The sequence below is a fragment of the Felis catus genome, chromosome B3, assembly GCF_018350175.1.
Source record: "Felis catus isolate Fca126 chromosome B3, F.catus_Fca126_mat1.0, whole genome shotgun sequence".
In the NCBI taxonomy this organism is placed as follows: Eukaryota; Metazoa; Chordata; class Mammalia; order Carnivora; family Felidae; genus Felis; species Felis catus.
Window position 1 is genome coordinate 69,118,465 of NC_058373.1, and position 15,957 is coordinate 69,134,421.

The 15,957-nt window shown below is 44.5% G+C and overlaps 1 protein-coding gene across 1 annotated transcript in view; it reads left to right on the forward strand.

Annotated features, from left to right (window-relative positions):
* The window catches only part of RYR3 (ryanodine receptor 3), a 455,720-nt gene that overhangs the window by 390,872 nt on the left and 48,891 nt on the right, over positions 1-15,957 (forward strand). The window contains exons 69-75 of the mRNA XM_045059588.1: positions 3,967-4,054; positions 4,163-4,255; positions 8,522-8,536; positions 11,256-11,426; positions 12,399-12,458; positions 13,989-14,120; positions 15,119-15,231. Of these exons, the coding sequence (XP_044915523.1) occupies positions 3,967-4,054; positions 4,163-4,255; positions 8,522-8,536; positions 11,256-11,426; positions 12,399-12,458; positions 13,989-14,120; positions 15,119-15,231 (672 nt within the window). The remainder of the gene's footprint in view (positions 1-3,966; positions 4,055-4,162; positions 4,256-8,521; positions 8,537-11,255; positions 11,427-12,398; positions 12,459-13,988; positions 14,121-15,118; positions 15,232-15,957) is intronic.

Consider the following 15,957-nt stretch of genomic DNA (forward strand, 5'->3'; position numbering starts at 1 on the left):
GTTGTAGATATTGAAAGAACTTAGGACTATTTGGGGGAGCATTGCTAACTTTTGGGTTGGAAGCCATTCTGTCATGGGCAGGCAGTAGGTCTGGATATGCCCATTTAGCGTTTATTTTAGAAGGCAAATTGTGCTTATTGTTTAAAATAATTATATTTAGCCTTTCGGAATAAATGCTTTACATTTACTATATACATAATAAAATCCCTTAACTGTCTGTGGAAACCTTACTCTTGCAAAACAAACTCTGGTTTGAGGATCATCGTTTTCGTCATTTCCGATAGTATAATGACATTAGCAGTTTAGAGAGGGAATTTGTCAGAGTGTGAGGTAAAAACAAAAATGAAAGCAGAGTAAGGTTGCTCCTGGAATAGCTCTTTAATTGCATTTGTCACTGTTGACAATCAAACTCAAGATAGAGTGTGTTCTCCTTACACAGTGTTTGACAGTTGCTAAAAATGGCAATGTCAGAGAGTCTTTGAGATCATCATTAATTCATTCATCCCCACTTTTCAGCCCGTTCTTCACAGAGCACCAGAGAACGTTATAGCCACTGGAGCCTAGCTTAGAAATACTTCCTTCTTAGGTGTATGCCTTTACCTTCTTTGAGTACTTTCTTCACCAGTAGAATTGCCGGCTTGGAATTATGGGAGTGTGGAGTTGGCAGGAAGAAGAGGGCTCACTTCATCTTACCTGTAACCGGATGAATAAATACCCCCTTTCTTTTCTCACAAAACTGTTCCAGTCTCTCTCATGGCACCTCTTTAAACATTGAAGAGAGCCATCTTGTCCTGTCCTCCTCCCTGTTCTTCCTGGTCACATTAAACCTTTCTACTTCCTTCGGCCCAGTCATGGCCATGTTTCAAGTTTCTTTGCCATTTGGAACACTGTTCTGAACAGAAGCTTCTGTTCATTAATCTTCAGTCCAAAGCTGATGCAGAATAAGCAAGAACTCCGGGTATAGTGTGGTCGGAGCTGGGCAAAAATAGCTGGCTATCTCCTTGTGCAGGACATATGTCAGCACAGGTTAAACAGATCTCTCCACCAGAGTCAATGGCTTCTCAGCCTCCTTTCTGGCAATCAGGAACACTCAGAACACAAAAATGAGCACCTTTAAACAGTGCAGCTTGGGGTGAAAAACCATCTCTCAGACTACAGAAGGGAATCTGAGTAAATGCTGTGCGGTGACTGCCTCGGGCTGTGTCCTCTGCAGGAGGCTTAGGAATAAGGTTGAGATAAGCCCTCAGCTCTAACTCCGACAACCTGACCATGGACATAGGAGCATGGCTTTACTTTCTTTGAAAGCTTGATAACTGGCTTTACTTTCTTCGAAAACCTGATAACTTGTCAGTTTCAAAGTGAAAATCTCACTCTCTTTACTCTTGAAGTCATCCAAGATTTTATTCTGTTCTTCTTGTTTTCTGTTAACATGCTCGGTAATTTCATCCATTGGGGTTGCTTCAGCTGTCACCCCCATTGCCTCTAAAACCAATCTTTCTCCCCACCTACAGCCTAGAATGTTCCACCTGCCTTTTGCCAGCACACAGTGCAGATGATTTAAAAAAAAAAAAAAAAGACCTATATATCAGTTCGGTACCTCCAAAAGGACAGGTGTCTGGATATTGAGAGAGATCTGGATTCTGGGAGACTGGGAGCAGGCAGGAGATGAGCCCAGTTGCCTCATCTGGGGGCAGAAAGGAGAAGGGCAAATAGGAGGAGTGAGGTCAGGATCTTCTATGCACCTGCCAATACCATTTTCATCTGATTTGAGAGAGGTAGAGAGTTTGTGTGCCTGGGGAAACATGTAATGAGGTATTCTTCATTCACACCTAGCACTCTAAACCTGAAAGAAGGACCTCGTTAGAAATAAAGAGTGAAGATTTGCCTCCTAGAAGAAGAAGGGTATTGAAAACAAAATTCATTCACTTGAAACTGCATTCCTATATAAAGGCGAAGGGATCAGAATCCTTTTCTGTCTCCTGTGAGGGAATATTGACCTCACCTGTTTGCAGAGCCTCTGCTGCCCATACACCCTGTGGCTGTCCTTTTCCTTGGCAGGATGGTATGTGACCCCTCACCTCTTCCCACTCAGGGCATAGTGCACACTTACAAAGCTCATTTCAAGCTAAACACTGAGGAATGAATGGCTGGCAGTTGTGACCAAAGTTGACGTTTGATCCAGAAAAAGCACTCCTGAAAAATCATATGAATGAAATCAGAAAGCATTACCAATCTCAAGCCTCAAGTTTGGATTGCATTTGGCTACTAATAATGGATACCTGATTACAGTGGCTTAGAGAAATGAGAAGTTAAATCTCTACACATAAAAGAAATCTAAAGGTTTCCAGGGCCAGTATGATTGCTCCTCATTAGAGAGCCTAAGTCCTCTGTCTTTCCATCCTTAACATTGGCTTCCATCTTTGAAGTTACTTTATGATGCACTGTGCCAATTAGAGTTCAAGCCATCATATTTTCATTCCAAACAGGAAGCATGAAAGCAACAGGGGAAAGGCACAGGAATCCTCAGCTATCCGGGGCATTTTTAGAGAGCTTTTCCAGAAGGTCCATCCAGCAGTTTCCACTTCCATGTCTTTGATCAGAACTTAGTTACATAGTAGCTATCCCTCAAGGGAGGCTGGGTAATGTGGTCTTCAGCAGGGCACAGTGCCACCCTGAATAAAATGGGCTTTTGTTCCTAAGAAGAGGAGGATGAGTATTGGGTAGGCAACCTATAATGTCTGCCATGTACAGGAAAGACAAGTGAAGTAGAACCCAAGAAAGATGAGACAAGAATGTCTATGAGGCTGAAACTCAGCCTCAGCAGTAAGGAATTGAGAGAGGGGTCCAAAGACAGTCTTGGCCTCATGAGTCCTCACCTTTCTTCTTTATCCTGTTGCTCTCCACGAATGGGCAGAAGGTGTAGGCTGCCCACGGCAATTCAGAGCCATGTCCCAAGGCTTAGGGAACTGGCTTTTGATAGCTGTTACTCTGCATGCACTAATAAGGGACATTGGATTTTTCAGAGCATTCATGAGAACCAGTTTTCTTTAACCTAAGAAAGATGGTAGACAATTTAACTTGTACTGTGTTACTCTGCACCTGTATTTGAAAACGGCAATATCTAGCCCTTTCAAAATATAATTAAACTCAAATATGTAAGATATTTAGGGATACACCAACTTGTAAGAGGTGACTGAATTCTTCTGCAATTTTGCCTTCTTGCCACCACTGTGAAATTCTTAACCTGGGCTGGTTTATAATTAAAAAAGAAGAAGAAAAAAATGAAATGACTATATATAAATTTCATATATATAAATATATATATTACAAATTTTATATTACATATTATATAAATAGGGAATTTCTAAACCATTTCAGAGGACATAGGAAATGTTTGGTTTCTGCCTATATACTTAAAATAGCAGTGGAAAATCTATTGCCTTACACATTTCATTCATAAAATTGGCTTTGAGAAGAAAGGGTATGAGGCCTTAACTGATTTTAGAGTGCTCCATATTTCAGAGGCTTGACAATGTCAAGTGTCAATTAGGTAACAAGATTAGGTGTTATAGTGACCAAGTCTAGTCTTGCTAGCCTTAGGGATTAAAGAGGCCTGTCCCAAAACAGAGTGTAACCTTAATCATCTCATCTGTTTAAGAAAAGAAAAAAAAAACTACCCTTGACAAAATTGAAATGTTGTTCTCTGACATCTGTTTGCTAAGATAATCCTTGAATCCTTTGGTAAGATGGAAATGATTATTGTAGGTCCTTCAGCAGTATCTACAATTACCTGCCTACAAGCATGTAAGGAGTGTACTGATATTTAGTCTCTCTGAAGATTGCCTCTGGGTGGGAATGTAGTTTTATCTGGATAAGTGTACACACCCAAAGTTGATAGAATTTTTAGTGTGACTCTTTTAATCATTACTGAATTTCATATGCATATCAATTTACTTTTTACTTCAGATCGAACTGGCTCAAAAGTCCCGATGCTGATTCTGACCAGCTCTTCCGCATGGTGGCAGAGGTCTTCATCCTGTGGTGCAAATCTCACGTAAGGAACATGTGGGCCCTGGATTTAGAGATGGCTGTGAAAGGTACAGACCTCAGAAAACATTCTTGTAATGTTGGCTTTTTTATTTCTCCCCCACTCCCCACTTAGAACTTCAAGAGGGAAGAGCAAAATTTTGTGATTCAGAATGAAATTAATAATTTGGCATTTTTAACTGGAGACAGCAAAAGCAAGATGTCGAAAGTAAGTCCATAGAAATCAATTCCAAAGACTCTTCAATCTTGACCTAAGCTATGTATCTTGGGTGTATGAAGCGATTAGTTCCGTACTGCATTTAGGTCAAACCACAAAAACCAACAGTCTCTACTGTTGTTTCTTTGAGAATGAGCCAGAAGGAACTGCTCCCAAATAAGCATGGTCATCACATTTTATGAATAAATAGCTGCTTGTGTGTCAAAAAGTTTAAGTTTCAAGACTTGCCTAAGGCATTCGAGAGGTCTCCAAAACCGAAGCTGCTGTTAGTTGTTTGAAAATAGAACTACTTCTTGTGTGGTGAAGCTGCCAAACTGCACATGCCTAGAGCCACCTTTTGATTACGAGGAAATTACCTTGCTTTGAAGATTTCCGTAGCACTTGTTCTCACAGTAAGCTTGTTTTCCTCCTCTCTGGAACGTCCAGCGGCTGTTTGATTTCAGTTGTGCTGACCTCTTAATGCCTTCTGTTTATTTTCCATGTGGGTTGCATTCAGAAACCCAAACATTTGTCCATTCCCCGCAGGAAATGTTTAAAAGAGGGCATACCAGATATCTGAGAAAAAGAGTCACTTCTAGGGAGGTGTGTAGCAGGAATACACAATGGGGACCTGCACTCCCAGCTCCTCTTGAGTCAGCTCTGCAAAGGGAGGCTTTGCTGTTGTGTTTGTAAAGAATTCTCAGATAGACTCCTTCAGGTGTAAATACATACATGCAATGTGATGTTTTGTTACCAGCTGTTATGGCTTACTCTTGACTCTGTTCCCTAGAGAAGTGTGCCTCAATGAGGGCTGATTGTATATGTCAAGTATGAGTGACATACCTGAGATTACGTCTCTCTCATTGCTGGTACAGTACTGCCTTTGAGGAACATGAAGGTGGAGTGTGCATGGGGACCCTCAGAAGTGAAAATCAGTTCTGGAAAGATGACAGTCTTGGGTTTGTAGCAAAGGCTTTGGAGCATTTTTCCAAATAACCATTTGGGATGAAGACCTGTGTATGTGAAACTGCAGACAAGGGGCCGGTATAACAATGAAAAATGACAACTTCACCCAAAACTTCACCATGTTTGCCTAGCTCTGGTTAGCTGAAGTCTCTCTGAACTTTCCAAACCTTCTATCTTTCAGCTACGCTGACGCTCACACTTCTTACAGCATCCAAAAATTGACCCTTAGAGTTTAGAATCTGGTATACACTGCTTAATAAAGTTTGACAAATAAAATTGTGCATATACAAAGTAGAGAGATCAGAAGTATATGTTCATATTCAAGAGGAATCTTTGCTGCACAGGAACTTTATATAAGGTGGATCCTTTTGTGCTTTAGATGATTTTTATTTGATTTTCCAAAATTCATTTTGCATTAAGCTTCTGACAAATGTGCCTGCTGCTCATGTGAGATACACAAAGATAAGATTGTTCAGACTCCTGATCCTTGGACATTTATGTTAAATTCCCTCTGAAGAGCCTTCTTACAGCCATCACTGGCTCTCCTTTGGCTCTACCCACCTACAGAAAGTCATTAAACCCCAGATAGATTTTATGGTACCTTCACCTTGGGTTAGATCCACGGACTCAGCACTGAACCAGCTAGCACCCATTGTTACTGTCAGCGGATGGCAGCAAAGCAATGGAAATGACTCTGGTATAAGGATTTGGATCCCAGATGAGCAGAAATGGCAAAGACATCTCAATGCTCCGGTGTTGAGTGGTTACTTAGAGTCCTTAGGTTTACACTTGGAAAGAGATGAGGTGACAGAGGATGACATTTCAAAACTAACCTACTAACAAACTAACTGAAAATTCTGTTCATTCATATTGCCGAATAAGGAAAGGGGCATGTTTGTCTTGTCAGAGGATGGTCATATTCAGAATCTGTGCATCTTTGATAAGGTTCGTTTGTAGGAGCAAACACTTTCATTTAATTCCCCTTGACCTTGGATGCCAGTTTTTCCTGAGCTACGTGGAAAAGGGTCAACATTACAGTGTGATGAATGTGAGGACAGGCCACAGGTGTTAAATAACATTTACCATGCTCCTTAGGGTGACAAATATGCCTGTTGATCTTGTTGCCTCAGTTGAGACACAAAGTATAGTAGTAAGTAGGACTAGAGACTGAAAGGAAGCTAAGTCCTACCCTTGGCCCAGCTGTTGACTAAAGGTATTGGCCTTGCATCGTCCACGTAACTCTTCTGGACCCCGATTTACCAATCTATAGAACGGGCTTGAGCTTACTATCTGCCTCCTCCGAGCTCTACCAGGATGCTATGTTTACAAGTCAGCTTTAAACTGCATCTCTAGGATAGAGATAAATGCAGCACATTCATTCAGATGGAGAGATACCATGCCTCCAATAAATAGCAACTCATAGACATTTCTGGTATTCTTTGGATGTAGAACTACATATTGAGAGAATGAGGAGGAGGTATTCTTACTGTGAGTTCAATCTCCATTGCCTTTTCCTCCCTGAAATTAGATGTTCTCTCTGCTACCTAATCTGAATGGTCACCTGTGCTTGCTTTTATCTCCACTCTTAACTGAATTCTGGTGTTGTATAAATGAACTTGGCCTCGGTGCATATGGCGGTTGTTGGCAGAGATCTGTGTATTCGAATGCTGCATGCCTACACACACTGCACATGCCATTGCAAATGGAAAGGAGGCAGAAACAAAATATACGGTGGGCCACACTATTTATACTTGATTCATTGAAGATTGGTTCAAAGATGTGTTCCTTTTCTGGCAGCGAAAGCAGGTTGTTTTGGAGAGCTCATTGTATATTTTCTTTATATAACACCAGTTTGCAAATATGTGTTAAGCTAAATGTAACTAAGCTGAGCAAGTGTTTTTTGTTTTGTTTTGTTTTGTTTTGTTTTGTTTTGTTTTTAAACTTGTTTTGTTTTCTGTAAAAATGGCAGCAGCTTCCTTGGAGGGGAATGGTAAGTTAGAACATGTTTAGCCCAAGAAATGTGGGTCTCTTGCCCAAGATTATGAGTAAAAAAGGGTTGGAAGGCAGGAAATAATAGAGTGCCTCGTTGTTTAAAGCCTCTCCACCCATGAGTGTGATTTTGGTGTATTGAAAAAGGACAGAGAAGAGTTGTGAGCTCATCTTTAAGGTTTTCAAGGGTATTCAGACTAATCTTACTCCAGTCTCTCCTCCTTCCCTCCAGTGCCCACCTTTCTCACTTAGTCTCTGTTCCCCTTGCTCTTGTGCAGCTCCCGTTTTCTCCCCTTCTCCCTACCTGTCCCCCTTTCTATCTCTCTCCAGCTCTCTGTCTCCCCCTGGGGGTGGGGAAGGGCTTCCCCTCCCTCTCTCACTCTTTTCTACCCTACCCACCTCCCCCCCCCCCTCCATCCTCCTCCCTCCTCTCATTGCCTTCCCTCCTTCGCTTTCTCTCTCTTGATTTCTCATTCTCAGACTGGCTTGCAGAAATTCACCTTTCCCCCAATACCTAATGTTGGGTTGACTTGCCTTCATTTAACCTTTTAGTGGGGATAAGAACTTCACATGGTGCAGGCTTGCCTATTTTTATTTTATTTTTTTAAACGTTTTCTCTTTTTTTTTAATGTTTGCTTCTTTTGAGAGAAAGAGTGTGTGTGTGCAAGCAGGAAAGGGGCAGAGTGCGAGGGGAAAGCGAATCCCAAGCAGGCTCTGACCTGAACTGAAATCTGGAGTCGGATGCTTAAGTAACTGAGCCACCCAGGTGCCCCTAGAGGACTTCTTGTTAGCAAACCTCCTTTTCATGGAAGCACACACATTGCCCCTTAGCCCAGTTCTTCCTTCTCTTTTCCCAACCACAGATCTGCTGAAGGTGATAATGTGGGTGGGTGGAAGGAAGAAAGAAAATGGGGTCTTTGGTTACATAACAGATTATCTACAGCCCACCCAGGTGAAAGGAGGGAGGAGGGGGAGGGGAAAGGCTCTAGATCTAAAAGGTTCGTGTGGGCGGCCAGACCAGAAGCCCACGTGGGTCTGAGTGGCACATGCTCAGGGAGGTTAATCTTCAAGGTGAACTTGACTCGGGGTGTTTTGCTTGGTTTGGGTGTACGTCCTCTTGACCAAATTAACCTCCATACTAACCTCCCGCTCACTTTTCATGCCATGCTCAGCTGGCTTCCAGAACTGTTGAGTTTCTGTTGTGTTGGCTGACAAATGGGGGCTAAGAAGCTATGACTAACATGTGCTACCTTATGCCTTGGACCCCTGCTTTTTACTGACTGACTCTTCTCCTTGTTTCTTTTCTTTTGTCTTCCCACACAGGCCATGCAAGTAAAGGTACAGGTCAAATGCATGACGTGTCTTTTCTGTCGTAGTATTAGAGGTGCCAGGCTCTGGCCACCCTCTGCACTGTGATCACCATGGGGGTGGTACAGAATGGATCTTCCCACCTGGAGGTCCCCCAGGCCTGCTCCAGGGAAGACACCTGCCCGTCAAAGAGTGAATGTAGGCCTACCCACCCTTGGAATGGGGAAGCCGGGGAAGCCAGCCAAGCCTCACCCTAACCGAGGTCTCCTTGCTATCTCTGCTCCCTTCCCCAGCTGCCCACTCTGCAGCCAGCACACTGACAGAGATAGGGATGCCGACAGGGCGTAGAGCCCAGGAGGCTCACTCCTCTGCTGTGCCATGCAGGGTCAGAGTCCTCTGTGCTGTCAGTGGCCCCAGGTTTTTCACACTGTATACCTCTGCCTCTTATGCAAGGCTCCCTTGACCCAAAGAGTTTTCCAATGACTCACCTTCAAGATTTGAAATCAGATAACCGTGTGTTTTTGCACCAAGTGTGCATATGGTGGAATAAACCCTGGGACAACTTTCCAGCGACGCGTACAGATGAAATATTTCTCTCTGTTCATTAATCTGTGTCTGCTGCCATTGTCACAAGCTCCCTGCCCTAGGCTGTGTGACAGAGAAAAAGGAGATGTGCAAGAGCTAGGTCACTAGCTCTTAGTTAGAGAAGGAAAATGGAGCCATGGCCAGGTCGACTTGGGTCTGGATGTTGACTCAGATGCTCACCTGCTGTGTGACCTTGGAAAAATCCTTTACCTTCCCTGAGCATCATGTTCTCATTTATATAACGGACTTGTTTGTGTATCAGTTATTGGGAAGATTAGAAATGCTTTATTTAAGTAGCAGGCACATTGGAGTCACATCACACATGCAGCATTTATAACCAGAACACCATGAGATTGGCCAAATAAAATAGAGTGAGCAAGAAATTATTTGACTCGGGTATCAAATCCGCCTCGTTACATTTTGCATATTTACTTGATTGCATACTGCATGTTACTATTTACCTTTTACATTTGCATGTACAGGGCACCTCGTAGTACAGGACACAAAACCGGGTTCTGTCCTTTATGGATGATGTTCAAGGGTAATGTAGACCGTAAAGGAGTTTTGCCTTAGGCACGACCTTTAGAATTCTATGCCTGATGGTAGAACATGTGAGGAACCTAGCAAGCACTCAGTAAATGATAGAACTCTTTGCGGTCTTTGCGGGAGCCAGCTTTCACTTTCCACCATGTTCTGGAACACACGAAGCTGCCTTCTGTTAGGCTCCTTTCTTACCCACTGCTCATTATTTCTGACCACCCCCTCCCCCTGCTGTCCCGGGCCTGACCTGCTGTTTTGGAGCACCCAGCACAAGGTGCCCTGCAACCAGCAGAATTGTCTGGTGCTGTTTGGCCGGCCTCAGTTGTGCTGGCCAGGAGCTTCGCTGTGGTTGCTGTCATGTAACCACCTGAAGGTACAGTCACCACAGGCTGGGTTAAGGCCATCACATCCATTTTCAAAGTGTCCATTAATAATGACGATCCTCTTTCATACTTTAAAGGTAATTTAAAGTAATTGAAGAGATCAGTCCCAAGTCAGTGTTAATTCTCACCCTCCTCTTCTCTCAGAAAACCTGTGCCTCCTAAGATGAATTCTGCTCCAGCTCGGGGTCCCAAGTCTCACACTGCCAGTTCCGGGAGAGGCCCCTGGCCTCCCGCTGCTCCCAGAGCCCTGTGTCTATATGTTGTCATAAACCGCAGCACTGCCCCCTGATTCCTGCAAACATTTCACAGGCACCTCATAAAGCCAGGCTTCACTAGGCTCCATGTGTCTTTCCCTCCACAGCCCCTGCTTCTGGCTCTCCGACATTCCCACACTTCCATTAAGCACCTGCCCAACTGACGCAAAGTCTAGCAAGTGAGGTAGCAGGTGGACAGTGTGCTCCTTCAGAGGCTGACCTCACAAAAATCCAGTCGCTGCAGGGCTTGTGTCCTTGAGTCTACCCATAAGGCCATGTGTCAGGGACACTGAGGGTTCTCAATTGAGAGCCTCCGTGCAGGGCCTTGAACTCTTCTGAAACCGACTACTCCGGTGGGTGGACTTCACTGGGTAGATTCAGTTTAAGCAAAAGAAGGGTGGACTCTCGCAGACTGGGGGAGTTCTATTCAGTGTTTCTCCGAGCTTTCCCCTGCCAGATCCCAAAGCAGCCCTGCTTTGGGACTTGTGTTTTCCGGTGAGAATTTGCACTGCCTCGGGGTAGAGGTTGAGCGGGATGCGGTGCTCCAAAACACTGGCTTCAGCCCTGGCAACAGAGCAGTTCAACGTAGAACGTCTTCCGTGTGTTTACTGATGCCCCAGCATCAGGATTCTCAGTTCTTTCCTGGAGTCATCTCATCAGTTATCAAATCATTCTTCTGGAAAGACACCAGTTTATCTGTTCATTTGGGCCCGGAAACGAGTGAGCCAAGACTGCAGGTGTCTGTGGTTTGTGTCCACTTACATGGTTCTGTGAGCATGTGCACAGGGAGAGGGCACAGGACCAGTGCTGGTCCTTTATGGCCACCCGGTTGTGTTTCACACACTCCTCTCACTGTGCTTTGACATGTAGTGAGCTCCCCCCTCCCCCTGTATTGACAGGGCCACAAGGAGGCAGGCTGCCTCCAAGAGGAGGCCGTTCCTCTCAGAATCACTGAGCCCCTCTGTTTATTTCAACCTCATCTCCTAGTCTGGAGGACAGGACCAGGAACGGAAGAAGACCAAGCGGAGGGGAGACTTGTACTCCATCCAGACCTCTCTCATCGTGGCTGCCCTCAAGAAAATGCTGCCCATTGGTTTGAATATGTGCACGCCAGGCGATCAGGAGCTAATCTCCCTTGCAAAGTCACGATACAGCTATGTAAGTCCCCCGTCTGCTCTGGCTGAGCATGGAATACTGGTGGTGGCAGCTGCTCAGAGCCTGAAGGGCTAGTTCTCCTTCCCAGGGCGACAGATGATCAGAAACCAAGGTGCACACAGGCGATACACTCTCACCTTTACTGGTTTGGGGGCGCCTGGGGGGCTTAGTGGGTTGCGCATCTGACTCTTGATTCCAGCTCTTGTCATGATCCCAGGGTTGTGGGATTGAGCCCCACCTCAGGCTCTGTGCTGAGCATGGAGCCTGTTTAAGATTCTTGTGCTCTCTCCCTCCCTCCCTCCCTCCCTCCCCTCCACTTGCTCTCTGTCTCTAAAAATAAAAATAAAATAATAAATTAAAAAAAAACTGGTTTAGGGCGCCTGGGGGGCTCAGTCAGTTAAGCGTCCGACTTCGGCTCAGGTCATGATCTCACGGTCCGTGAGTTCGAGCCCCGCATCGGGCTCTGTGCTGACAGCTCAGAGCCTGGAGCCTGCTTCAGATTCTGTGTCTCCCTCTCTCTCTGACCCTCCCCCATTCATGCTCTGTCTCTCTCTGTCTCAAAAATAAATTAACATTAAAAAAAATTAAAAAAAAAACTGGTTTGAGAGCACATGCCCTTAGGACAAATCTATAATTTTTCTTCTTTTGTTCTTATAATAAACATTGCAGCTGGGCACCTGGGTGGCTCAGTCAGTTAAGCATCCTACTGTTGGCTTCTGCTTGGGTCGTGATCACATAGTTCGTGAGTTTGAGTCCCGTGTCGGGCTCCAAGCTGACAGTGCAGAGCCTGCTTGGGATTCTCTCTCCCTCTCTCTCTGCTGCTTCCCCTGCTCGCTCTTGTCTCTCTCTCAAAATAAATAAACTTAAAAAAAAGATCACAGCAAAACTGCCCATATGCCGCCCATACATCCCTGCACCTTACTTTACATTTCCATACTGACCTCTAGAAATAAAGCTGAACGTCTCTTTCCACAGAGGGACACCGATGAAGAGGTGAAAGAACACGTGCGGAATAACTTGCACCTGCAGGAAAAGGTGATGTGGCAGGAAGACGGAACTCACGCAGGCTTCCCTCTGGCTGTAGGGGGCCCTCCTCCCATTTAGTTTACTCCTGTTCCCTCTAACGTGTTCTAAAAAAAAGTCTCCCAGTACTGATGTTTAAGTGGTAGGACTAGCTCTCTGCCTTTAGTTTTTGTTTTTGTTGGGGGGAGGGGCGGGGGGGGGTGTGTAGAGTTCACCCTTCATTTTTGTTCTTTCCTTTGCTATTACAAAGAGGATGCAAAGGGGCATTTAATGAAGCATGCCTTCCCACCTGCCACGTATAAACAAACATCCATCCATAGCAGGGGGGTTAGATCAGGTCTCAAAATTTACTGACTGTGAGGCTTCTTCAACAGTGAAATGGACATTGGGGAGGTGGGAGATGGGGGAGTTTTAGCACAGCCTGATCTAGAGATTTGGAGTTGGTACAAACCGGGGGGAACCACTTGGATTTTAAAGGCTGTCTGAGATTTTTTTTTTCCAGGCCTGTGAATCTGAACAACTCTTTCCTCAGGTAGAATACGCCCTAAGATGCGGGATTAGGCTGACACAAAGAGCCACTTCTTTCTACCCCAAACATATGGGTATAGTGGGGAAAATACAGTACACAAGAAGGCAGTAAAAAGATATCCCAAGTGTCGGGATAAACAAGACACTGTAAATCACAGGAATGAGGAGAAGTTGATGCAGCTGGGAAAATTAATAGAGCTTTCTGAACCATATATGTATCTTAGACGCTGGGGTTGTTAATAACCTTCAACGAAGAAGAGTGTGGGACCTAATTACCCATGCTGTGCACAAATGCAGAGCAAGAAACTTACATAAAATTAGCCTTAAACCTTACCTATAAATCTCCTATAGAGACAACCCTAAAACCACTTGGAGACTCTCCACCTCTTAGAATACAGGCTAACATGCCAATAAATAAAACTCCACCTGAAGACAAGGTCATGTTTAAACAACAACAACAAAAAACATGAAAGAAAATCCACCATCATTAGAGAATCAGAAGATGTAACCAAGAGAAGAATTCAAGCTTAAGGAACTGTAGAAAGAAATTTAAAGATTAGTGTGGTTGATAAATATTTAAAGAGCTAAGGATAGCTATGGTAGCCATAAAGCAACACTTGCTCTTTCGTTGTTCTTAAGGAGAGTGGATATGGGATTGACAAAAACCACATAGTGATTACAAAAGTTAAAAGCATTCATTAAAATTAAAAATCCAATTTATAGGTCAAAAAACAGGCTAGGCACAGCTGAAAAGAAAATTTATGAATTGGAAGGTTGATTTCAGGAAATTAGAATGCAGTACAGATAGAAAGGGATGGAAATAGGATGAGTTAAGAGATACAGGCTAGAATACGAAGTTTCTAAATAGCATCTACAATGTTCCAGTGAAGATGATAGAGAAAATGAGAAAGAAGCAATAACAGAAGAGTCTCAGGTGCTCTGAAACCATGTGAGGAGTCAAGGCTTTTTCAGTGCAAGAGGTGCTGCTCACCTCCTGTGTGCTTTAATTTGCAGTCAGATGACCCAGCAGTAAAGTGGCAGCTGAACCTCTACAAAGATGTTTTGAAGAGTGAAGAACCTTCCAATCCAGAAAAGACCGTAGAGCGCGTACAGAGAATTTCTGCAGCTGTCTTCCATCTGGAGCAGGTAAGGCACATCTGCCCTGAGGACTGAGGAAGCGAGACTGCCCTGGAGACTAGAAAGCTGTCCTCTACACTCAGCTGTTAGTTAAGTGTTCTCGGGGCACCTGGATGGCTCAGTCTAAGGGTAAGCATCCGACTTCAGGCCAGGTCATGATACCATGCTTCATGGGTTCGAGCCCCGTGTTGGGCTCTGTGCTGACAGCTCGGGGCCTGAAGCCTGCTTCAGATTCTGTATCTCTTCCTCTCTCTCTCTCTGCCCCTCTCCTGCTTGCACTCTGTCTCTCTGTCTCCCAAAAATAAGTAAATAGTAAAAAAAAAAAATTTTTTTTTTAATGTTCTCATAAGACCCAAAACCAGGAACAAGTATCATCCCAGGTCACCTCCAGATGTCATCTTGGTGCCTGGTGGGTAGCAGATTCCTCAATGCTTTTCCCTCAGAGGTTTTCTTTCTTTATTTTCTTTCTTTCTTTTTTTTTTTTTTTAACAAATTTTTGCCTTTAGATCAATGACCCTTCAAATCCCCCTACCCATTTGTAAACCTTCTATTAGGCAATAAACATACAAAAACAGGTAGGAGAAGGCAGAAAACCTAAGACCTCCACAAACTGAATCATTTACTCCTGAGGGGCGCCTGGGTGGCTCTGTTAGGTAAGCGTCCGACTTCAGCTCAGGTCTTGATCTCACGGTCCATGAGTTCAAGCCCCACGTCAGGCTGTATGCTGACAGCTCAGAGCCTGGAGCCTACTTTGGGTTCTGTGTCTCCCTCTCTCTCTGCCCCTCCCTCACTCGCATTCTGTGTGTGTGTGTGTGTCTCTCTCTCTCTCTCTCTCTCTCTCTCTCTAAAATAATTTAAAAAATTGAATAATTTGCTGCTGGGTACCTTTGGCTGGCTGTGGTTGAGAAATCAGAACTCTTGCAGGGTTGCGAAGTCTTAGCTGCAGGTGACTCCCTCCTGCCACCCAGTTAGCCTGGTGTGCACCTACCCTTGTGATGTCTTCTCAGGTCGAACAGCCTTTGAGGTCCAAGAAGGCAGTCTGGCACAAACTGTTATCAAAGCAGCGGAAACGGGCAGTGGTGGCCTGTTTCAGGATGGCCCCTCTGTACAACTTGCCCAGGTAAGTATTCTGTATTTTCTTCTGGCATGGGAGCCAGTGATGGGAATTAAGGTTTCCTCCCTCAGCTGTGCTCCCTTGTGGCACGAACACCCATGACCCAAGTTTTCCAATGGGGTTTTCCATAAATGGCGCCCTTACAGTCTGCGTGTAGTATCATGGGCTATTAAGGCAGTCAAGGTAAGCAGAAAAACTGAAAACACATGTGATTCCCTAGTGCCCCATGCCTGCCTTAACTCCCCATTTTACACCTTAAAGTCAGCCCAGTTAGCATATGGAAGCTCTTAGTTTTACTGAGGTGGGATTCTTTGTGAGGATGTAAAGGAACCCTGGAAAAAGGAGGGTCTCTTAAATGCTTAACTTAGAATCCATCAACAGATCAAACAATGTATCTATACTGAGGTACTTGGATGGCCCCAAAGTTACTTTGTTTCCTCATCAGCTACAGAAATGTAACTTGAGAATCCGTGCGCACAGTGTCATCACCCTCAAGATGAAGAAAGGGCACTGGCTAAAGATGTCGTAAGAGGCCAGTTATGGGCATATTGCCTTATCTGTGTGGTCAGTCTGTACTCTGCAGTCAGAAATATGTGAAGGGTTTTCTGAAATGTACTCCATCAACACAGGGCAGAGTATCAGTGCAGATTGGATAAACGTTGACCACTAACACTTGACTCGGTGTTACTGGCGATGTGGCGGTTCTCCCATCCTCAGACTGGTTGCAGAGTC